The 24,752-nt window shown below is 34.1% G+C and overlaps 1 protein-coding gene across 37 annotated transcripts in view; it reads right to left on the bottom strand.

Annotated features, from left to right (window-relative positions):
* The window catches only part of LOC127717770 (tyrosine-protein phosphatase non-receptor type 23-like), a 74,981-nt gene extending 60,925 nt beyond the window's left edge, over positions 1-14,056 (bottom strand). The window contains exons 1-4 of one of the 37 annotated variants that reach the window (XM_052223565.1): positions 13,950-14,056; positions 10,416-10,490; positions 5,321-5,448; positions 918-1,044 (exon numbers count right to left, since the gene is read on the bottom strand). In XM_052223565.1, the coding sequence (XP_052079525.1) occupies positions 918-1,044; positions 5,321-5,448; positions 10,416-10,490; positions 13,950-14,036 (417 nt within the window). In that variant the 5' untranslated portion in view covers positions 14,037-14,056. Of the gene's footprint in view, positions 1-917; positions 1,045-5,320; positions 5,449-6,423; positions 6,458-6,518; positions 6,553-6,610; positions 6,645-6,705; positions 6,736-6,800; positions 6,831-6,895; positions 6,926-6,990; positions 7,018-7,085; positions 7,113-7,180; positions 7,215-7,272; positions 7,307-7,367; positions 7,398-7,462; positions 7,493-7,557; positions 7,588-7,652; positions 7,671-7,747; positions 7,782-7,842; positions 7,870-7,937; positions 7,965-8,127; positions 8,162-8,222; positions 8,253-8,317; positions 8,348-8,412; positions 8,431-8,507; positions 8,542-8,602; positions 8,630-8,697; positions 8,725-8,887; positions 8,922-8,986; positions 9,021-9,081; positions 9,116-9,176; positions 9,204-9,366; positions 9,401-9,651; positions 9,682-9,746; positions 9,781-9,845; positions 9,880-9,940; positions 9,975-10,035; positions 10,063-10,130; positions 10,165-10,320; positions 10,355-10,415; positions 10,491-13,949 lie in introns of those variants that run through there. The other 36 variants (XM_052223571.1, XM_052223572.1, XM_052223599.1 and 33 more) reach the window with 36 other exon arrangements.
* Positions 14,057-24,752: the final 10,696 nt, after the last annotated feature.

Genomic DNA, 24,752 nt, shown 5'->3' with positions numbered 1-24,752 from the left:
CTCTAAAAGAAGACATTTGTATGTATTAAAATGTCCATAGGGTCCTTTGTTAAACATTGTCCCTAGCTGGCGGCCATCTTGGATGATGGATTGGCTTCAAAGTAACAACACTTGGTCAAAACCTCATAAGGAACATTCATGCCATGTTTGGTTTCATTCCATTCAGTGGTTCTCTAAAAGAAGACATTTGTATGTATTTATCATAGGGTCCTATGTTAAAATAAGTCCCCCGCTGGTGGCCATCTTGGATGATGGATCGGCTTCAAAGTAACAACACTTGGTCAGCACCTCATAAGGAACATTCATGCCATGTTTGGTTTCATTCCATTCAGTGGTTCTCTAAAAGAAGACATTTGTATGTATTTCCCATAGGGTCCTATGTTAAAATAAGTCCCCAGCTGGCAGCCATCTTGGATGATGGATCGGCTTCAAAGTAACAAAACTTGGTCAGCACCTCAAAAGGAACATTCATGCCATGTTTGGTTTCATTCCATTCAGTGGTTCTCTAAAAGAAGACATTTGTATGTATTTCCCGTAGGGTCCTATGTTAAACTAAGTCCCCCGCTGGTGGCCATCTTGGATGATGGATCGGCTTCAAAGTAACAACACTTGGTCAGCACCTCATAAGGAACATTCATGCCATGTTTGGTTTCATTCCATTCAGTGGTCCTCTAGAAGAAGTTCAAAATGTAAAAAGTTAACGACGACGACGGACGCCAAGTGATGAGAAAAGCTCACTTGGCCCTTTGGGCCAGGTGAGCTAAAAACAGGTTGACAAGTTTTCATGTTGTCATGTTACCTACATCAGCACTCTGCCTGGTTTCTATACTGCCCAGTATAGACAGCAAAGCTCCTATGTTGTATAGGATACAGCCCTGTTCAAACTTCGCATCAGGGATTGTTATAAAATTACTTACATCAGCACTCTGCCTGGTTTCTATACTACCCAGTATAGAATGTAAAGCTCCTATGTTATATAGGATACAGGCCTGTTCAAACTTTACATCCGGGATTGTTACTTCTCTTCCCAGGAAAACATCCTCCCTGAAACAGCAAACACATATACAGTTGTGAACATAATTACAAGAGGAGATGTTGGAGTAATGTCAAGAAATTTTTAAACAAAGTAAATATAAAGGCGCTATTGCATAAATTTCAATGAGACTAGTTACTGTAGACTTGTCATTATTCGTGGGATACCAATTTTCAGGGGTTGTTTATGGGTAAATCATGAATTTTCAACAAAGTATAAATCAATTATATACATGATATAGGATTGTATGCAGATTTTGGCAAAACCATGAAATCAAATATCATTAAAACTAAACATTTTCCTCAATTCATGAAAATAAATGAATCCCCAGTAATCATGAATAGACAAGGTTGGCACTTGTTAAAACGTTTCAACCCGCTACATTTTTATGCACCTGTCCTGAGTTAGGAGCCTGTTGTTCAGTGGTTGTCGTTGTTGGTGTGGTTCCCAAGTGTTTCTTTTTTTTATATAGATTAGACCGTTGGTTTTCCTGTTTGAATTGTTTTACACTAGTCATTTTGGGGCCCTTTATAGCTTGCTGTTCGGTGTGAGCCAAGGCTCTGTGTTGAAGGCCGTACTTTGACCTATAATTTACTTTTTACGACTTGGATGGATAGTTGTCTCATTGGCACTCATATCACATCTTCTTATTTATATATATGGAAGACATTATATGTTTTACAATGGTAGACAAGTGTCAAACTGAATAAAAGATTCTAAATTAACAAGATTAGATTTTACATTACATTGAACTATTAAAGTTACAATACTGTGTAAAATACTGGGTATTATTATTAATAAAATCTTTTATGTGTGAAAAATTCATTTCAAAAACACTGAACACTGCCGAAAGGGACCAAACAGCTGCCTGAGCCATGACTATATTCAATTTTTGGAAAATGCTTTGATTCAAGATAACAGATCTTTATGTGCATTGTTTGCCAATGTAGTCTGCTTCAAATTACATATTCAACATTTGTTCAGTATTTTTATGACAGGCAAAGCCATTGATATCAATAAATTGATCTGCAGAAAAGCATAGCCTACACTTCATGCACTTAAGGAGGCTCGAGGGTACAAAAATTTCAGCAAAAATTTAAACATTTTTTTTTTCATTACAAATTTTATTTATTACTTTATTAGTTGTTACTCATTATATATATGGTACAAAAATCAACCGAAAAAATCAATTTGTTTTGGCCCAAGATGACTTTTAAAATGTACATGTCATTGAAAAAGCTCCAAATTATCTCCCTTTGGTGCAAAAACGCAATTTTTTTCATCAAAATTGTAAAATTTAAGCGATTTCTGTAATTTAGTTCTTTTTTATTTCGATATTACCTCTATTTCTCCTATTAGTTTAACAGAAAAAAAGTACCTGTACAAAAATGTATGCTTCTTTCGAAGGCAGATTGTAAGCTTAATTGAACAGTGACCCCATTTTTTTATTTTAATTTCTATTAAGTATATGATAAAGTTCATTTATAGAAAAATATAGCGAAATCCTATATTTAAAAAACTAGAGGCTCTAAAGAGCCTGTGTCGCTCACCTTGGTCTATGTGCATATTAAACAAAGGACACAGATGGATTCATGACAAAATTGTGTTTTGGTGATGGTGATGTGTTTGTAGATCTTACTTCACTGAACATTCTAGCTGCTTACAATTATCTCTATCTATAATGAACTTGGCCCAGTAGTTACAGTGGAAAATATTTTGTAAAAATTTACAAAAATTTACAAAATTTATGAAAATTGTAAAAAATTTACTATAAAGGGCAATAACTCCTTAAGGGGTCAATTGACAATTTTGGTAATATTGACTTATTTATAGATCTTACTTTGCTGTACATTGTTGCTGTTTACAGTTTATCTCTATCTATGATAATATTCAAGATAATAACCAAAAGCTGCAAAATTTTCTTAAAATTACCAATTCAGGGGCAGCAACCCAACAACGTGTTGCCTGATTGGTCTGAAAATTTCAGGGCAGATAGATCTTGACCTAATGAACAATTTTATCCCGTCAGATTTGCTCTTAATGCTTTGGTTTCAGAGATATGAGCCAAAAACTGCATTTTACCCTATGTACTATTTTTTAGCCATGTCAGCAAATCTTGGTTCGAGGGTGGGGTCATGAGACACATTTTTAAAACTAGATACTCTAATGATGATTGTGGACAAGTTTGGTTAAATTTTTCTTAGTAGTTTCAGAGGAGAAGATTTTTGTAAAAGATTACAAAAATTTACGAAAAATGGTTAAAAATTGACTATTAAGGGCAATAACTCCTTAAGGGGTCAACTGACCATTTTGGTCAAGTTGACTTATTTGTAGATCTTACTTTGCTGAACATTATTGCTGTTTACAGTTTATCTCTACATATAATAATATTCAAGATAATAACCAAAAACGGCAAAATTTCCTTAAAATTACCAATTCAGGGGCAGCAACCCAACAACAAGTTGTCCGATCCATCTGAAAATTTCAGGGCAGATAGATCTTGACCTGATGAACAATTATACTCCATCAGATTTGCTCTTAATGCTTTGGTTTCAGAGGTATGAGCCAAAAACTGCATTTTACCCTATGTACTATTTTTTAGCCATGTCAGCAAATCTTGGTTCGAGGGTGGGGTCATGAGACACATTTTTAAAACTAGATACTCTAATGATGATTGTGGACAAGTTTGGTTAAATTTTTCTTAGTAGTTTCAGAGGAGAAGATTTTTGTAAAAGATCACAAAAATTTACGAAAAATGGTTAAAAATTGACTATTAAGGGCAATAACTCCTTAAGGGGTCAACTGACCATTTTGGTCAAGTTGACTTATTTGTAGATCTTACTTTGCTGAACATTATTGCTGTTTACAGTTTATCTCTACATATAATAATATTCAAGATAATAACCAAAAACGGCAAAATTTCCTTAAAATTACCAATTCAGGGGCAGCAACCCAACAACAAGTTGTCCGATTCATCTGAAAATTTCAGGGCAGATAGATCTTGACCTGATAAACAATTATACTCCATCAGATTTGCTCTTAATGCTTTGGTTTCAGAGATATAAGCCAAAATCTACATTTTACCCCTATGTTCTATTTTTAGCCATGACGGCCATCTTGGTTGGTTGGCCGGGTCACCAGACACATTTTTTAAACTAGATACCCAAAGATGATTGTGGCCAAGTTTGGTTAAATTTGGCCAAGTAGTTTCAGAGGAGAAGATTTTTGTAAAAGTTAACGGACGACTGACGACGGACAACAAGTGATGAGAAAAGCTCACTTGGCCCTTTGGGCCAGGTGAGCTAAAAAAAAAAAATTTATACCCGCGAGCCCCCTTAATATGTTTTTTCCTTTCTGATCAGCAACATGTAAAGCCTATTCTAGTAAAGCTATATATAAACAATGATTACTGTGACTGTACCTTCATTCATGGGGTACCAATTTTTGTGGATAAACATGATAAAGCCATCAATGAATTTAAGTGTCAAACGAAATATAACAACTGTTGTCCAAATCAATACATGGAAAGATCCCCTTGTAGGTTTGACTACATGGATACGGGAATAAATCGAATATCAGCAAACATACTATGAAATATATACAGCTTTAGAAAGGATTTAACCCATTTAACCTTTAAAAAAACCTAAACTGTATGACTATTAACAAAGATCAATTAAAGTCAAACTTCCGGTGATGATATTGGATCATGACGTGTTCAATCTATCTCCTCATAATTCTCACACGAAAAAAAAAAATTTCATATTGGGCTTGCATTTTTATTTCAAAAGAACATTTCTACACTTCAATGTACATTTGTCAAGTTTGCAGCATGTTTTATCTAACCCTTTTCTTTAAGTGACATGTTTATTGCCAAATTAACACCTTTGATAAACGTTAGTCTGTTGATTGGATCACCGGTTAATTAGTGTCCTCACTTTTGATTACACATGTACATGTGCTACAATTCAAATGTTTACTTTGCAATTTCTTTCAATTGAGACAATTTGTAAGTAAAGATAAATCAGCTATGAATGTCTTCAGTAATGAAAGATGACCAAGTTAGTGAAATTGAACACCTTATTTTTCAATGTCCCACAAATCATTATAAAACAACATATGATTAATTTCTCTCATCTTCGTTTCTGATGGCTTCAAATTCTTCACTTAATTTTTTTTCAGAAACTATAATCCATGAGTTTAAGAACCAACGAACATGTAACTTTTGCTCAAACCACGAAAATTGATACCCACAAATAAAAGTACTTTCACAGTAACATGTGTACTTACCAGGTAAAATTTATACCACATTCTCCTTCTTCCCCCATGGGGAACCTCCCTTGTAAGAATTGTAACTGGGCATAGTACTTCTTTAATGTACTACATCCCATGAAATCATGTGACACATGAACAGCACTCTGAAAATAAAGGTAATTTAAAATAACAGAATGTATATGTATCTGCCATGTCTCCTCTGTATCCCAATTTCCATACATGAACATTGCCCATGCATCTTAAATTATTGTTGACATTTTTTTCAGAATTTTCTCTCTTATTTAACCTTAATAAGTATTCAGTACTTGTAATCAAACTTGTTATAAAGACGTGCTTCATTAAAAGAAAAGAAGACCTAAAAGTGAAAATTCTTAATGATAAAAAAGTTTAAACACTGAAAAATGTCACTACCGGTACTTCTCCGACTGACAATGTACATGATGTAGGAGTAACCTCAAAATTATTTGGAGATGTCATTACTTTACAAGAATCATTATTTTTCAAATGAAAATTGTCACTATCGTGATACTCATTGAATATATCAATGAAAGCTATGACATTTTTGTCTGCTTTTAAATGGGACACTGTTTAAAAGTTAGCGACAAAATGCTGGCAGTGCTGGCACTGAAGGCAGCCATTGATAAAAGAAGTTAGGGTCGCAGCAATAAAATGAGGGTTGGTCGGGTGACCATAAACACACATTTTTTTTGCCTTAGCAGCCTTCATTCATTTACCTCAAACTTAATTCCAACCCTCTCCCAATAGATTTTGCATGCTTTCAAAGACAGCATGCTTCTTTTCCTTTGCAAATGCCTTAAAATTCATATCCATGTAATGTACAAATGTATATGACGAGGTAAGTGAATTTTCTGCATTTCTTGGGTATTTATCATCAATACCAAAGATGAGGAAAATTGTGTCTTTAGTTGTTTTACAATGTTTTAGGTCATTAGAGGCTTTATCTTAATAAACATTATTAATATGGTTAAATCATAATGGCATCTTAAACCAGCACTGACCTTTACCCCTCCAAATTTTTCTAGATTGAGCACAAACCTTATTATAAATGTTATATATGTTATGGTTCAGGGTAAGAAGACGTGGTATTCTAGCCTTACCTGTCTAAGCTGTTCTAGATCACTACAAGCTTTGTTATAAATGTTATATATGTTATGGTTCGGGGTAAGAAGACGTGGTATTCTAGCCTCTTTACCTGTCTAAGCTGTTCTAGATCACTACAAGCTTTGTTATAAATGTTATATATGTTATGGTTCAGGGTAAGATGACGTGGTATTCTAGCCTTACCTGTCTAAGCTGTTCTAGATCACTACAAGCTTTGTTATAAATGTTATATATGTTATGGTTCGGGGTAAGAAGACGTGGTATTCTAGCCTCTTTACCTGTCTAAGCTGTTCTAGATCACTACAAGCTTTGTTATTAATGTTATATATGTAATGGTTCGGGGTAAGAAGACGTGGTATTCTAGCCTCTTTACCTGTCTAAGCTGTTCTAGATCACTACAAGCTTTGTTATTAATGTTATATATGTTATGGTTCGGGGTAAGAAGACGTGGTATTCTAGCCTCTTTACCTGTCTAAGCTGTTCTAGATCACTACAAGCTTTGTTATTAATGTTATATATGTTATGGTTCGGGGTAAGAAGACGTGGTATTCTAGCCTCTTTACCTGTCTAAGCTGTTCTAGATCACTACAAGCTTTATTATAAATGTTATATATGTTATGGTTCGGGGTAAGAAGACGTGGTATTCTAGCCTCTATACCTGTCTAAGCTGTTCTAGATCACTACAAGCTTTATTATAAATGTTATATATGTTATGGTTCAGGGTAAGATGACGTGGTATTCTAGCCTCTTTACCTGTCTAAGCTGTTCTAGATCACTACAAGCTTTGTTATAAATGTTATATATGTTATGGTTCAGGGTAAGATGACGTGGTATTCTAGCCTTACCTGTCTAAGCTGTTCTAGATCACTACAAGCTTTGTTATAAATGTTATATATGTTATGGTTCGGGGTAAGAAGACGTGGTATTCTAGCCTCTTTACCTGTCTAAGCTGTTCTAGATCACTACAAGCTTTGTTATTAATGTCATATATGTAATGGTTCGGGGTAAGAAGACGTGGTATTCTAGCCTCTTTACCTGTCTAAGCTGTTCTAGATCACTACAAGCTTTGTTATTAATGTTATATATGTTATGGTTCGGGGTAAGAAGACGTGGTATTCTAGCCTCTTTACCTGTCTAAGCTGTTCTAGATCACTACAAGCTTTGTTATTAATGTTATATATGTTATGGTTCGGGGTAAGAAGACGTGGTATTCTAGCCTCTTTACCTGTCTAAGCTGTTCTAGATCACTGCAAGCTTTATTATAAATGTTATATATGTTATGGTTCAGGGTAAGATGACGTGGTATTCTAGCCTCTTTACCTGTCTAAGCTGTTCTAGATCACTACAAGCTTTGTTATAAATGTTATATATGTTATGGTTCAGGGTAAGAAGACGTGGTATTCTAGCCTCTTTACCTGTCTAAGCTGTTCTAGATCACTACAAGCTTTATTATAAATGTTATATATGTTATGGTTCGGGGTAAGAAGACGTGGTATTCTAGCCTCTTTACCTGTCTAAGCTGTTCTAGATCACTACAAGCTTTATTATAAATGTTATATATGTTATGGTTCGGGGTAAGAAGACGTGGTATTCTAGCCTCTTTACCTGTCTAAGCTGTTCTAGATCACTACAAGCTTTGTTATTAATGTTATATATGTTATGGTTCAGGGTAAGATGACGTGGTATTCTAGCCTCTTTACCTGTCTAAGCTGTTCTAGATCACTACAAGCTTTGTTATAAATGTTATATATGTTATGGTTCAGGGTAAGAAGACGTGGTATTCTAGCCTCTTTACCTGTCTAAGCTGTTCTAGATCACTACAAGCTTTGTTATTAATGTTATATATGTTATTGTTCGGGGTAAGAAGACGTGGTATTCTAGCCTCTTTACCTGTCTAAGCTGTTCTAGATCACTACAAGCTTTGTTATTAATGTTATATATGTTATGGTTCGGGGTAAGAAGACGTGGTATTCTAGCCTCTTTACCTGTCTAAGCTGTTCTAGATCACTGCAAGCTTTATTATAAATGTTATATATGTTATGGTTCAGGGTAAGATGACGTGGTATTCTAGCCTCTTTACCTGTCTAAGCTGTTCTAGATCACTACAAGCTTTGTTATAAATGTTATATATGTTATGGTTCAGGGTAAGAAGACGTGGTATTCTAGCCTCTTTACCTGTCTAAGCTGTTCTAGATCACTACAAGCTTTATTATAAATGTTATATATGTTATGGTTCGGGGTAAGAAGACGTGGTATTCTAGCCTCTTTACCTGTCTAAGCTGTTCTAGATCACTACAAGCTTTATTATAAATGTTATATATGTTATGGTTCGGGGTAAGAAGACGTGGTATTCTAGCCTCTTTACCTGTCTAAGCTGTTCTAGATCACTACAAGCTTTGTTATTAATGTTATATATGTTATGGTTCAGGGTAAGATGACGTGGTATTCTAGCCTCTTTACCTGTCTAAGCTGTTCTAGATCACTACAAGCTTTGTTATAAATGTTATATATGTTATGGTTCAGGGTAAGAAGACGTGGTATTCTAGCCTAAATCTTTACCTGTCTAAGCTGTTCTAGATCACTACAAGCTTTGTTATAAATGTTATATATGTTATGGTTCAGGGTAAGAAGACGTGGTATTCTAGCCTCTTTACCTGTCTAAGCTGTTCTAGATCACTACAAGCTTTGTTATAAATGTTATATATGTTATGGTTCAGGGTAAGAAGACGTGGTATTCTGGCCTCTTTACCTGTCTAAGCTGTTCTAGATCACTACAAGCTTTATTATTAATGTTATATATGTTATGGTTCAGGGTAAGAAGACGTGGTATTCTAGCCTCTTTACCTGTCTAAGCTGTTCTAGATCACTACAAGCTTTGTTATTAATGTTATATATGTTATGGTTCAGGGTAAGAAGACGTGGTATTCTAGCCTCTTTACCTGTCTAAGCTGTTCTAGATCACTACAAGCTTTGTTATAAATGTTATATATGTTATGGTTCAGGGTAAGATGACGTGGTATTCTAGCCTCTTTACCTGTCTAAGCTGTTCTAGATCACTACAAGCTTTGTTATTAATGTTATATATGTTATGGTTCAGGGTAAGAAGACGTGGTATTCTAGCCTCTTTACCTGTCTAAGCTGTTCTAGATCACTACAAGCTTTGTTATTAATGTTATATATGTTATGGTTCAGGGTAAGAAGACGTGGTATTCTAGCCTCTTTACCTGTCTAAGCTGTTCTAGATCACTACAAGCTTTGTTATTAATGTTATATATGTTATGGTTCAGGGTAAGATGACGTGGTATTCTAGCCTCTTTACCTGTCTAAGCTGTTCTAGATCACTACAAGCTTTGTTATAAATGTTATATATGTTATGGTTCAGGGTAAGAAGACGTGGTATTCTAGCCTAAATCTTTACCTGTCTAAGCTGTTCTAGATCACTACAAGCTTTGTTATAAATGTTATATATGTTATGGTTCAGGGTAAGAAGACGTGGTATTCTAGCCTCTTTACCTGTCTAAGCTGTTCTAGATCACTACAAGCTTTGTTATAAATGTTATATATGTTATGGTTCAGGGTAAGAAGACGTGGTATTCTAGCCTCTTTACCTGTCTAAGCTGTTCTAGATCACTACAAGCTTTATTATTAATGTTATATATGTTATGGTTCAGGGTAAGAAGACGTGGTATTCTAGCCTCTTTACCTGTCTAAGCTGTTCTAGATCACTACAAGCTTTGTTATAAATGTTATATATGTTATGGTTCAGGGTAAGAAGACGTGGTATTCTAGCCTCTTTACCTGTCTAAGCTGTTCTAGATCACTACAAGCTTTGTTATTAATGTTATATATGTTATGGTTCAGGGTAAGAAGACGTGGTATTCTAGCCTCTTTACCTGTCTAAGCTGTTCTAGATCACTACAAGCTTTGTTATAAATGTTATATATGTTATGGTTCAGGGTAAGAAGACGTGGTATTCTAGCCTCTTTACCTGTCTAAGCTGTTCTAGATCACTACAAGCTTTGTTATAATGAGCTGGATCTTCTCCATAGTTGTTCTTTATGTACTGAAATTGAAAGACATATTATTTTTACACATACACATGTATTGTACTTGAGTGTGTGGTTTAAACAAATTCTTTCTCATTTTTTATATAGATTAGACCGTTGGTTTTCCTGTTTGAATGGTTTTACACTAGTAATTTTTTGGGGCCCTTTATAGCTTACTGTTCGGTGTGAGCCAAGGCTCCGTGTTGAAGACCGTACTGTGAACTATAATGGTTTACTTCTATAAATTTTGACTTGGACGGAGAGTTGTCTCATTGGCACTCATACCACAACTTCTTATATCTATATATCTACAGAGAAAATGGTATTAATCAAATTTGGGGTCAATGTTGCGAGTGTTACATCAACATAGGTACATTTGTACAGCTAGGTCTGTAGTCCCTTTCATTGACGACATGGCATCCAAGTGATACATTTACTATAATGAATGCAAATGATCTGCATTATTGAATAAAATCGATAGTGAATTACGTAAGTAATTAATCATTAGATAAGCTAAGTCAATCAATGGTCAGTTATCAGTCAAGGATATAACTTTATAGGGTTATTAGAGAAAAATAACATACATTTAATTTGTTATTGTGGACTAAAAAAGTTAAAAAGAACTGTGATAACATACATGTATGTATGTTACATGTTTCATAGGGCCAATATACATTATTTGTTTTGATAAAATGTATACAAGCTCTATTGAAACTATCATTGCCTTTATGTATACTAAACTATTGAAAGATATAACAGTTCATAGTTTGCCAATCATGCATAGTACACCTACGTATGCTATTACAAAAAAAATATGCCTGTAATAACTAAAGGGTGTTATTACAGCTTCTCTACATCACTTCAAAGCCTTTGCTCAGACATACATCATGCTTAATCACAATGTATTTTAATTCATTGTAAGAAATAATTATCAGAGCATGTAAAGAGGTTCTGCGCAAGATTCCCAAGTGTCTCATATAATAAGTTACATGCCTTTAATAACTAAGCCTTGTTAAGTTTATCCCTTAAAAGCCTTGTCTCATTGAGTTACCATGGTTGATGAAAAATGTATTAATTTAATATGAAAATTAGTTATCAAGGCTATGTATTTTGTTTATGCACAAAGTTTCAAGAATTCCCAAGTGCCCACTAAAAGTTAAAATATTTATGATGTATTTAACAAATAACAAACATATGTTACTACAGATTTAGAAAATTTCAGGAATAAAGAGTAGACAACTCATGAAAGTATCTGTAATAACACATGAAAGATATTTTCTCTAATAACCCTATAGAGTTATATCCCTGACTGGTTATCATTAATGTTGAGGTTAAAAGGGAAGAGTTGTTAAATAAAAAGGACAGGACGCCAGAATTGCAAAGATTGATTGACTGGTGTAAAATGCCACTTTCAGCACTACAGCACTATTTTTTATCATGTTTATTGGCAGAGGAAGCTGGAGTGCCCAGAGAAAACCACTGACCTTTGGTAGGAAAACTTAAACAATCCTAGTCAATTAAGATTGGAGTCAAGTGCACCTGCTACGTGCGTAATTTGAATTCACAACCTCAGTGTTGACAAGCTACATGTAATGTACAGTAGTTCCTCTACTTAAGACCAATAGGAATTGCAAGAAAAAAGATCACTACATTTTGCTTATGCAATGAAGCATTCTTACTTTGTATGATATGTTTCAGGGTTTAAGCTAGGATTTTGAGGGCTTTAGTCACTTTTGCGCGTGATGAAAATCAACCTTATTTTGGGTTGCAGCAAGGGACTTAGGATGTATATTACTATCTACACATCTTTGTCAGACTTTGGAGGACTAGGGCATACTAGGCAGTTACTGCATGATTTGACTGATGTGGCACTTTAATACGAAGATTAGGATATATGATCTAGAAATCTAGTTCACAATTTCACTTCAGTTAGTTTCAGGGTAAATTCCTAATCAGCAAAAGTCGGGATCCATTTTTTTTAAACCAGGAATCACAGCCGATGATAAATGAACTTGTAAGGTTCCTTATTGGAAAAATTATTATGACTTTAAATTGTAAATTTATCATGAATAGATCGCGTTTACTTTCGATTTCCAAATGAAATGAAAACGGGAAGTGACAGTGGATAATAAATTCAGAATGAATCTGGATTAATCTACGGATTGGTTCGTGTTTAAAAAAGGCAGGAAATTATCATTTTTTAAATTGAATTTGCTAAATAAGAACCATATTTGTCTCTCTCATTTAGTTTGATACTTAATTATTTCGTATTTTATGTTTTTAGTGTCTTTAAATTCATAAGAATACTTTCGGGCATGCGCAGTACATCGTAAAGGAAGCACCTGTTTGACTCGTGAAAACATTTCTGAATAAAGTTCTTTTTAATCGAAATTGTCGAAAGTTTTTGATTAAAAGTTATATCAAATATGACGAAAATACGTTCATTTGACGAAACTACGACAAGCGAACTGCAAATTGTGATTGTTTGAGAAATATTGAAATTAAAATGCGAACTGTCAGAGGGAAAACTCAAATGACGAAACTACGACAAACGAACTGCAAATTGTGCTCGTTTTATAAATATTTAAATTGAAATGCCGACTGACTGATTTTACTAGGGAAAATAATTATGATGATCAATTATGAGGTTGATAAATAATTAACGGATTAGTGACCCATCCAATGGCTATAAGCGGATTACCTGTAATCACAACTCATAACACCTGTTGTAAATGTTAATTAGCTGAGGGTCATAAACTTGTCAGAAACAATATGACAGGTAGAATAATAGTATTTTCATGCAAAAATATTTCTACTCTTTCAAAATTTAAGTGACAAAATTGATTAGGAATACTTTCGTCATTTTGAAAACCGTTTCGTAAATGACGAGCGCTAGCAAAATCACTGTGTTTAATATGTCTTAATATTGAATATGTTTTGATTTCTATTAATGTCGGGAAAAAGCTCAACAGAGCTTCTGTTTGTAATGTTTCATGTCAACCCCACTTAAAATAAAATTTTCTATTCTACAGGGAGTCAGATAAAAAGGTGGGCACTGTGCTGTATCATCTGATTTACACGTTTGTTACAGCCCTGAATAAGAACACTTTTATAGCTACCAAACAATCAAGTATTACATGAAAGTATCATTTACAAAAGTGTTCTTTTTTTTTAATCCTATGAGTATGATGAGTCATTGGCATGTGTTGTTGTTTACAATTATGTTACTAAAAATAACTCTCTATCTATCAGGTAGCTTCTATTAATTTAGATTTAATAAAAGGAAATTCACTGAAATCGATATAAATTTCATTAACTTTATAAACCTTTTTATATAATCTATTTTATTTTTTTTCATTCTGACAGTTGTTACACGAAATATAGTATCTCTAATAATCGTCTCTCAATGCAAGAATATATTCTAAAATATACAATCAACAGCGTAAACAATAACTTCAAGCTTTGAATAAACTAACCTGCTTTAAGACTGGACCAAAATCAACATATTCTGGACACTGTTTAAGTTCGAAAGACAGCATCGGCATCCGAGGCACAGCCTCCATTTTCTTGTTTTGGTTCTGCGAAAGAGTACTTTCAGGGGAAGTAATCACTGTTCTTGTTACCTAGTCTTTATCTTCCTCCTCTAGCAGGAGTTTCGCTTCTAAAGCTTACTTATTTGCACCCTAACCCTCACACACGGACATATGACGGAGCACTCTTTTAAAATTTGTTTACAATTTATGTACATAAACTTAAAGTTAATAAATGATCAACTTATTTACAGCATGCGGACTAATCCATCACAATAAACGAAATTAAATATTTAATACTTAATCCAATTGTCCAGCCTTTCACAATCTATATATTCTGCAGACGAAAAACTCCTGCCCACGGATAAACGTTTACTTTTCAAACACTATCCTCTTTATTTCACTTCTTTTGTTTTGTTTTGTTTTGTTTTTTTTTTTTTTTTACGAAAACAGGCAATACGTTAACCCGTACCATTTTTCACAGTCAGTTTTATTGACCCATTATTCTCTATTCTGTAAACCCCATCCAGACCCTCATGTACCACAGTCTTCAACAAGTCTAACCGTGCTGGCTTATGCTCCACGGAACTTTTATCTTACTTAATATGTATCTGGTGTTAGCATGTGCGCATTCAGTGAGGGGAAATACAATTCCCTTCTTCTCTCTTTTTCTTGTAATGTATCAAATAAATTCGATTTCTCATTAAATGAACAACCGTAAGAAGGAATGCATTCAGATCGATAAGAATTGAAAGCCACATAGAAAGCTTAATTATAGCCCAGGCTTGCTCTGTTGCACAACCAAATTCAACTTTTTATTTCGAATAAAACTATTGTCTAAACTATAAAGTCGCCTAAAATTTTGAAGCATATTATACACGTGTTTTTAAATAAAAGTTGACCGTTTACTATTATCTGCCTCGGTTAGATCATAGATGTATATATTGGAAGATTAAAATTTTCCAAAGGTCGCACACACATGGTTTGCATATAGATTTAAATCATTGAAAACTATAAATACATCATATTACATAAAACAACATATAATAGATATAAGAAGATGTGGTATGAGTGCCAATGAGACAACTCGCCATCGAAGTCACAATTTGTAAAAGTAAACCATAATAGGTCAAAGTACGGCCTTCAACACGCACACGCAGCCCAGGCTCACACCGAAAAGCAAGCTATAAAGGGCCCCCAAAATGACTAGTGTAAAACCATTCAAACTGGAAAACCAACGGTCTAATCATTATATGTATAAAAATCGAGAAAACGAGAAACACTTATGAACCACTGAACCTCAGGTTCCTGAATTAGGACCAGGTACAAACAAATACAGCGGGTTTAAACGTTTTAAAAGGCGCCACCCTTCACCCTACCTGAAACAATAGTGTAACAGCACAACATAGAAAGACACACTATAAAATATCAATTGAAATGGCTTAACTCAAACAAAAGACATATTAACAAAAACAAGTGAACATACACTGAACGAATAAATTTGACATATGACACAATGTATTTACAAAATTAAGAAAGCAAGGGGGTTAGATGTAAAACAATATCAAAAAGACAACCATAACCTTGGACAAAATCTAATGTATACCTCGTTTAGTAGACTAGTTACAGCTGTGAATAAGGACATCTACATTTCTTGTTTTTCAGTTTGTTCTTTACTTATGTTGTGCTGTTACACCACTGTCTCAGGTTATACGGGTGGTTGAGAGCTCACAATAGATATAGGAAGATGTGGTATGAGTGCCAATGAGACAATAAGCGCTCACAAACATGTTTAATCCTGCCGCGTTCTTAATGTGTCCGTCCAAAAAATAAAGTAAGAATTAAGCCTGTAATTTAGATGTTGTCGTTGGTTGCTGTCTGTCATGTTATGTTTTTGTATATTGTTGTACACAAACCAGGCCGTAAGTTTCTTGTTTGAATTGTTTTATATTATGTCATGTCAGGACCTTTTATAAGGGTCTTTTACAGAAAAGAGAATAAAGGCCAAAAAGTGCAGAATAAAGGGTAAAAGTATAGAGAAATAGGCCCAAAAATTAATAATAACGAATAATGGCAAAAAATAAGTAAAGAATAGAGAAAAATGGTTCAAAAGTTAAGTGCCAATCTGCCTAAGAATCAGGCAGTGGTGAAAACATGACAAACAAAAACCCACTTAGGTTGACATTAATTTATGTTCAAAGTGTATAATGGTGCACGAATATAACATTTGTTTCCTTTTCCTGTAAGATATAATTTGGTTGAAATGCACTAGAAATTTACAATTAAGGGGAGCTAACTCCGTAATTTAATATCATTCTAACCAAAAGTTATCTAGAGATTTCTCGAATTACCGGACACACAGAAACGAAAGACCTACTATTTCGCCATGTTTTGATTTTTTTCGAAATTGGCTGATTCTTACAAAGACTGGCACTTAAAGAATAAAGAAATGAAGGACCCCCATCCAGACCCTCTTTTATAGCTGACTATACGATACAGGTTTGCTCACGGTGAAGACCCTCATGGTTACGACTACGTCATATGGGCTCTTGTAGATAGTTGTCTCATTGGCAATCAAACCACATCATACAAGATACAATTAACTTAAATTTAATTTTCACCTTCAATGGTCATTCACTCGTTATTTTGAACTTTAATAAAATGTCATCAAAGATTAGAATAATTAACCAGACTGAGCAAAACAGTTTAGAAATATTGATGCTCATAAAACTGAAGTCACTGTGACATTTTTTATTTGAACAAAAAAAAAACATCAATTTGAAAAAAAAAAAAAAAATCTGTTAAAAAAAATAAAATGTTTTCTATAAATTCAGCCACAGCCTGCTAAAATCTTGAAACCTTTTACTGTTTAATGCGGTTCAAGTCTATTTTGCTTTCATCAACCAAAATGAAAAACTCAAAGCTCATCCTTGCTTAATCATCGACCTTATATATTAGGAATGTCAACGAGTACTCGAGTATCGCTCGGTAATTCCGAGTATCGAATACCAAAATGATACTCGACTAATCGTTATTTCTGTGTTAGAATGTTGTTGCCTTCTTAAAGAATTTTTTTTTATTAATAGCGCCTCCCGGGAAATTAGATATCAATCAAAATAATAATACGCTTCGAATGTTTGTGTTTAATTGTCATTTAAAATTCACTCATGCGCTATGAACAAGAGCACCTTTCCAAGGCCTGCACTTTTAGCTAATCGTGTCCTAGCATTCTACCAAGGTGACCTCTGTACCGCTAGAGCAAATATTTTCATCAGCAGGACTATTAGTTACGTAAACAGGGTGGAAAAATTGAATTGTCTCAGAAAAAGTTGACAAGATAATATTTCTAAATAAGAACAAATTCGTTGCACCCTGTGTCGACCCTCAGAGAATGGTTAAAGTCCTAATCATCACCCCTTTGTTGATCATAAATGTGTTTCTTTACGATTCCCAAATACTGTTGTTTTAGTAATCAATTTTTCTATAGATATTTATTAATTAATTAATTAGATTATTGCCTGTTTACATAATTAGTACATATAGTAAATGAGCTATTAATTATGTTATAAAATTCCTGGGACTATTATCTAGTCCAAGGTATTAATGTTAAGGGTTTTTCGTCCATAAGACAACTCCCACAATCCGTAAATTGGGTTTAATTTTGTGTTTCCATTTTCTATGTTTTTCCGAGCGAGTACTTTCAATCAAATATAATCAACAATACTTGTCCTTTTCTAGATTTAGATAGTTCAGTTTTACACGGGAAATTATATACAGAATTTACGACAAAAGGGACGATTTTTCGTTCCAAATAATTAAGTTTCCTTTTTTGGATGGTGATGTTCACTTCGCCCCATCATGCAATGTTTATGTATCAAAAGAAGGCGATGAAGTATAGCCCGTCCTCTTGTAAGACAATTCTCGGTCATTTGAAATTTTATCAAGATTAAACTTATAGCTATTCGTAGGCTTAATAAAACAACTGACTGAGTGTTTGACTTAAACACTCACCGTGAGTGTAACAATTTAAAACTATGTAGAACCATGCAGGTTGTATGCTTGGAACGGTAACCTGCTTTGTATGGTGCTGGTAAAAGTACAGAGAAGATGATGCAAACATAATGCGAAGGTCCTAAGAGACCACAAGATAATAAAGATTAACCAGGCTATAGATATATAGCTGTGCAGTCTGTATGTTGATTGATTTTTGGTTACTAACATCTAGTGGCAGTATGTTGAAGTGCTCATAATTGTTTTTTTTTTCATTTGCAGTTGATTCGTGTTGACATAAAGAATAGTTTCTAGAATACAGAACTTAACATCGCCTCTCTTTTTTTTCCCAGCCACGTATATATTATTATTCATACCTTGCTCATTCTATATTTTGTCATGCAGTGTTCGTGGACTTCGACGATTTTCAATTTTTTCTATGACCTAGAACATTTTTCTTTGACTTATGCATTTCGAATGTCTTCGTGGTATCCATGTACACTACCCCTTTTCAAATAGTATATTAATGTTATGTCCCAATAAATGTTTTTTTTTTTCATTTCCAATCGACCAAAGTCAGAAGCCTGTAATTCAGTAATTGTCGTTTGTTGCAATATGTCATATTTGTTTTTGTTCATTGTTTTGTGCATTAATCAGGTCGTTAGTTCTCTCGTTTGAACTGTTTTACCTTTGTAATTTGGTGCCTTTTATACCTGGCTATGCGGTATAGGTTTTGCTCATTGTTAAAGACCGTACGGTGACATATAGTTGTAAACTTCTATGTCATCATTTGGTCTCTGGTGGAGGGTTATTTCATTGGCAATCATACAACCTCTTATTATTGTTATATTTAGTCGTCGAATCTGCTCTTTGTACGTTAAGGAACTGTTACAACATTCTGTCCCAACATATTTTTTGGCAGTCAACATTTTACTCACTTTATTCCAGCTAATCTTCTCAGCAGAACATAATCATATTTTGTTTTTCATTTTAGATTGATTCAATAGTTTCCGTAATGAATATCTATGAAATATTAGCCACTGGACATTAGCAAACAATCAAATTAAATACAACCAAACTACACATGCATTCAAGATCGTGTTTGATTTTCATATGATGAGGACATAATCTTTCAATCAGTTTAATTGAGGTCTGGAGCTGGCATGTCGATCAGTAACTGCTATTAGTCCTTTGTTAATCTATATATTATTGTCATTTTGCTTAGTTTCTTCTGTTACCTATTCTGACATCGGACTCGGACTTCTTTTAAAATGAGTTTTACTGTGCGTATTTCTGTGTGTTTGTTTATTATACATTGGCTAGAGGTATAGGGGAGGGTTGAGATCTCACAAAACATGTTTAACCCCGCCGCATTTTTGCGCCTGTCCCGAGTCAGGAGCCTCTGGCCTTTGTTAGTCTTGTATGTTTTTTTAAATTTTAGTTCATTTATATGTTTCGGAGTTTAGTGTTTCACTGAAATAGTACAGATTTTTGTTTAGGGGTCAGCTGAAGCCCGCTTCCGGGTGCGGGATTTAATTTCTCGTTGTGTTGAAGACCCATTGGTGGCCTTCGGCTGTTGATTTTTTTCGAAATTGCCTGATTCTTACAAAGACTGGCACTTAAAGAATAAAGAAATGAAGGACCCCCATCCAGACCCTCTTTTATAGCTGACTATACGATACAGGTTTGCTCACGATGAAGACCCCCATGGTTACGACTACGTCATATGGGCTCTTGTAGATAGTTGTCTCATTGGCAATCAAACCACATCATACAAGATACAATTAACTTAAATTTAATTTTCACCTTCAATGGTCATTCACTCATTATTTTGAACTTTAATAAAATGTCATCAAAGATTAGAATAATTAACCAGACTGAGCAAAACAGTTTAGAAATATTGATGCTCATAAGACTGAAGTCACTGTGACATTTTTTATTTGAACAAAAAAAAAAAAAACATCAATTTGAAAAAAAAAAAAAAAATCTGTTAAAAAAAATAAAATGTTTTCTATAAATTCAGCCACAGCCTGCTAAAATCTTGAAACCTTTTACTGTTTAATGCGGTTCAAGTCTATTTTGCTTTCATCAACCAAAATGAAAAACTCAAAGCTCATCCTTGCTTAATCGTCAACCTTATATATTAGGAATGTCAACGAGTACTCGAGTACTCGAGTATCGCTCGGTAATTCCGAGTATCGAATACCAAAATGATACTCGACTAATCGTTATTTCTTTGTTAGACTGTTGTTGCCTACTTTTAGCTAATCGTGTCCTAGCATTCTACCAAGGTGACCTCTGTACCGCTAGAGCAAATATTTTCATCAGCAGGACTATTAGTTACGTAAACACGGTGGAAAAATTGAATTGTCTCAGAAAAAGTTGACAAGATAATATTTCTAAATAAGAACAAATTCGTTGCACCCTGTGTCGACCCTCAGAGAATGGTTAAAGTCCTAATCATCACCCCTTTGTTGATCATAAATGTGTTTCTTTACGATTCCCAAATACTGTTGTTTTAGTAATCAATTTTTCTATAGATATTTATTAATTAATTAATTAGATTATTGCCTGTTTACATAATTAGTACATATAGTAAATGAGCTATTAATTATGTTATAAAATTCCTGGGACTATTATCTAGTCCAAGGTATTAATGTTAAGGGTTTTTCGTCCATCAGACAACTCCCACAATCCGTAAATTGGGTTTGATTTTGTGTTTCCATTTTCTATGTTTTTCCGAGCGAGTACTTTCAATCAAATATAATCAACAATACTTGTCCTTCTCTAGATTTAGATAGTTCAGTTTTACACGGGAAATTATATACAGAATTTACGACAAAAGGGACGATTTTTCGTTCCAAATAATTAAGTTTCCTTTTTTGGATGGTGATGTTCACTTCGCCCCATCATGCAATGTTTATGTATCAAAAGAAGGCGATGAAGTATAGCCCGTCCTCTTGTAAGACAATTCTCGGTCATTTGAAATTTTATCAAGATTAAACTTATAGCTATTCGTAGGCTTAATAAAACAACTGACTGAGTGTTTGACTTAAACACTCACCGTGAGTGTAACAATTTAAAACTATGTAGAACCATGCAGGTTGTATGCTTGGAACGGTAACCTGCTTTGTATGGTGCTGGTAAAAGTACAGAGAAGATGATGCAAACATAATGCGAAGGTCCTAAGAGACCACAAGATAATAAAGATTAACCAGGCTATAGATATATAGCTGTGCAGTCTGTATGTTGATTGATTTTTGGTTACTAACATCTAGTGGCAGTATGTTGAAGTGCTCATAATTGTTTTTTTTTTCATTTGCAGTTGATTCGTGTTGACATAAAGAATAGTTTCTAGAATACAGAACTTAACATCGCCTCTCTTTTTTTTTCCAGCCACGTATATATTATTATTCATACCTTGCTCATTCTATATTTTGTCATGCAGTGTTCGTGGACTTCGACGATTTTCAATTTTTTCTATGACCTAGAACATTTTTCTTTGACTTATGCATTTCGAATGTCTTCGTGGTATCCATGTACACTACCCCTTTTCAAATAGTATATTAATGTTATGTCCCAATAAATGTTTTTTTTTTTCATTTCCAATCGACCAAAGTCAGAAGCCTGTAATTCAGTAATTGTCGTTTGTTGCAATATGTCATATTTGTTTTTGTTCATTGTTTTGTGCATTAATCAGGTCGTTAGTTCTCTCGTTTGAACTGTTTTACCTTTGTAATTTGGTGCCTTTTATACCTGGCTATGCGGTATAGGTTTTGCTCATTGTTAAAGACCGTACGGTGACATATAGTTGTAAACTTCTATGTCATCATTTGGTCTCTGGTGGAGGGTTATTTCATTGGCAATCATACAACCTCTTATTATTGTTATATTTAGTCGTCGAATCTGCTCTTTGTACGTTAAGGAACTGTTACAACATTCTGTCCCAACATATTTTTTGGCAGTCAACATTTTACTCACTTTATTCCAGCTAATCTTCTCAGCAGAACATAATCATATTTTGTTTTTCATTTTAGATTGATTCAATAGTTTCCGTAATGAATATCTATGAAATATTAGCCACTGGACATTAGCAAACAATCAAATTAAATACAACCAAACTACACATGCATTCAAGATCGTGTTTGATTTTCATATGATGAGGACATAATCTTTCAATCAGTTTAATTGAGGTCTGGAGCTGGCATGTCGATCAGTAACTGCTATTAGTCCTTTGTTAATCTATATATTATTGTCATTTTGCTTAGTTTCTTCTGTTACCTATTCTGACATCGGACTCGGACTTCTTTTAAAATGAGTTTTACTGTGCGTATTTCTGTGTGTTTGTTTATTATACATTGGCTAGAGGTATAGGGGAGGGTTGAGATCTCACAAAACATGTTTAACCCCGCCGCATTTTTGCGCCTGTCCCGAGTCAGGAGCCTCTGGCCTTTGTTAGTCTTGTATGTTTTTTTAAATTTTAGTTCATTTATATGTTTCGGAGTTTAGTGTTTCACTGAAATAGTACAGATTTTTGTTTAGGGGTCAGCTGAAGCCCGCTTCCGGGTGCGGGATTTAATTTCTCGTTGTGTTGAAGACCCATTGGTGGCCTTCGGCTGTTGATTTTTTTCGAAATTGCCTGATTCTTACAAAGACTGGCACTTAAAGAATAAAGAAATGAAGGACCCCCATCCAGACCCTCTTTTATAGCTGACTATACGATACAGGTTTGCTCACGATGAAGACCCCCATGGTTACGACTACGTCATATGGGCTCTTGTAGATAGTTGTCTCATTGGCAATCAAACCACATCATACAAGATACAATTAACTTAAATTTAATTTTCACCTTCAATGGTCATTCACTCATTATTTTGAACTTTAATAAAATGTCATCAAAGATTAGAATAATTAACCAGACTGAGCAAAACAGTTTAGAAATATTGATGCTCATAAGACTGAAGTCACTGTGACATTTTTTATTTGAACAAAAAAAAAAAAAACATCAATTTGAAAAAAAAAAAAAAAATCTGTTAAAAAAAATAAAATGTTTTCTATAAATTCAGCCACAGCCTGCTAAAATCTTGAAACCTTTTACTGTTTAATGCGGTTCAAGTCTATTTTGCTTTCATCAACCAAAATGAAAAACTCAAAGCTCATCCTTGCTTAATCGTCAACCTTATATATTAGGAATGTCAACGAGTACTCGAGTACTCGAGTATCGCTCGGTAATTCCGAGTATCGAATACCAAAATGATACTCGACTAATCGTTATTTCTTTGTTAGACTGTTGTTGCCTACTTTTAGCTAATCGTGTCCTAGCATTCTACCAAGGTGACCTCTGTACCGCTAGAGCAAATATTTTCATCAGCAGGACTATTAGTTACGTAAACACGGTGGAAAAATTGAATTGTCTCAGAAAAAGTTGACAAGATAATATTTCTAAATAAGAACAAATTCGTTGCACCCTGTGTCGACCCTCAGAGAATGGTTAAAGTCCTAATCATCACCCCTTTGTTGATCATAAATGTGTTTCTTTACGATTCCCAAATACTGTTGTTTTAGTAATCAATTTTTCTATAGATATTTATTAATTAATTAATTAGATTATTGCCTGTTTACATAATTAGTACATATAGTAAATGAGCTATTAATTATGTTATAAAATTCCTGGGACTATTATCTAGTCCAAGGTATTAATGTTAAGGGTTTTTCGTCCATCAGACAACTCCCACAATCCGTAAATTGGGTTTGATTTTGTGTTTCCATTTTCTATGTTTTTCCGAGCGAGTACTTTCAATCAAATATAATCAACAATACTTGTCCTTCTCTAGATTTAGATAGTTCAGTTTTACACGGGAAATTATATACAGAATTTACGACAAAAGGGACGATTTTTCGTTCCAAATAATTAAGTTTCCTTTTTTGGATGGTGATGTTCACTTCGCCCCATCATGCAATGTTTATGTATCAAAAGAAGGCGATGAAGTATAGCCCGTCCTCTTGTAAGACAATTCTCGGTCATTTGAAATTTTATCAAGATTAAACTTATAGCTATTCGTAGGCTTAATAAAACAACTGACTGAGTGTTTGACTTAAACACTCACCGTGAGTGTAACAATTTAAAACTATGTAGAACCATGCAGGTTGTATGCTTGGAACGGTAACCTGCTTTGTATGGTGCTGGTAAAAGTACAGAGAAGATGATGCAAACATAATGCGAAGGTCCTAAGAGACCACAAGATAATAAAGATTAACCAGGCTATAGATATATAGCTGTGCAGTCTGTATGTTGATTGATTTTTGGTTACTAACATCTAGTGGCAGTATGTTGAAGTGCTCATAATTGTTTTTTTTTTCATTTGCAGTTGATTCGTGTTGACATAAAGAATAGTTTCTAGAATACAGAACTTAACATCGCCTCTCTTTTTTTTTCCAGCCACGTATATATTATTATTCATACCTTGCTCATTCTATATTTTGTCATGCAGTGTTCGTGGACTTCGACGATTTTCAATTTTTTCTATGACCTAGAACATTTTTCTTTGACTTATGCATTTCGAATGTCTTCGTGGTATCCATGTACACTACCCATTTTCAAATAGTATATTAATGTTATGTTCCAATAAATGTTTTTTTTTTTTTTTTTCATTTCCAATCGACCAAAGTCAGAAGCCTGTAATTCAGTAATTGTCGTTTGTTGCAGTATGTCATATTTGTTTTTGTTCATTGTTTTGTGCATTATTCAGGTCGTTAGTT

Source organism: Mytilus californianus, unplaced genomic scaffold, assembly GCF_021869535.1.
Source record: "Mytilus californianus isolate M0D057914Y unplaced genomic scaffold, xbMytCali1.0.p SCAF_10, whole genome shotgun sequence".
Classification (NCBI taxonomy): domain Eukaryota; kingdom Metazoa; phylum Mollusca; class Bivalvia; order Mytilida; family Mytilidae; genus Mytilus; species Mytilus californianus.
The sequence above is the reverse complement of the archived record's forward strand: the minus strand, read 5'-3'. Positions and strand labels throughout refer to the sequence as shown.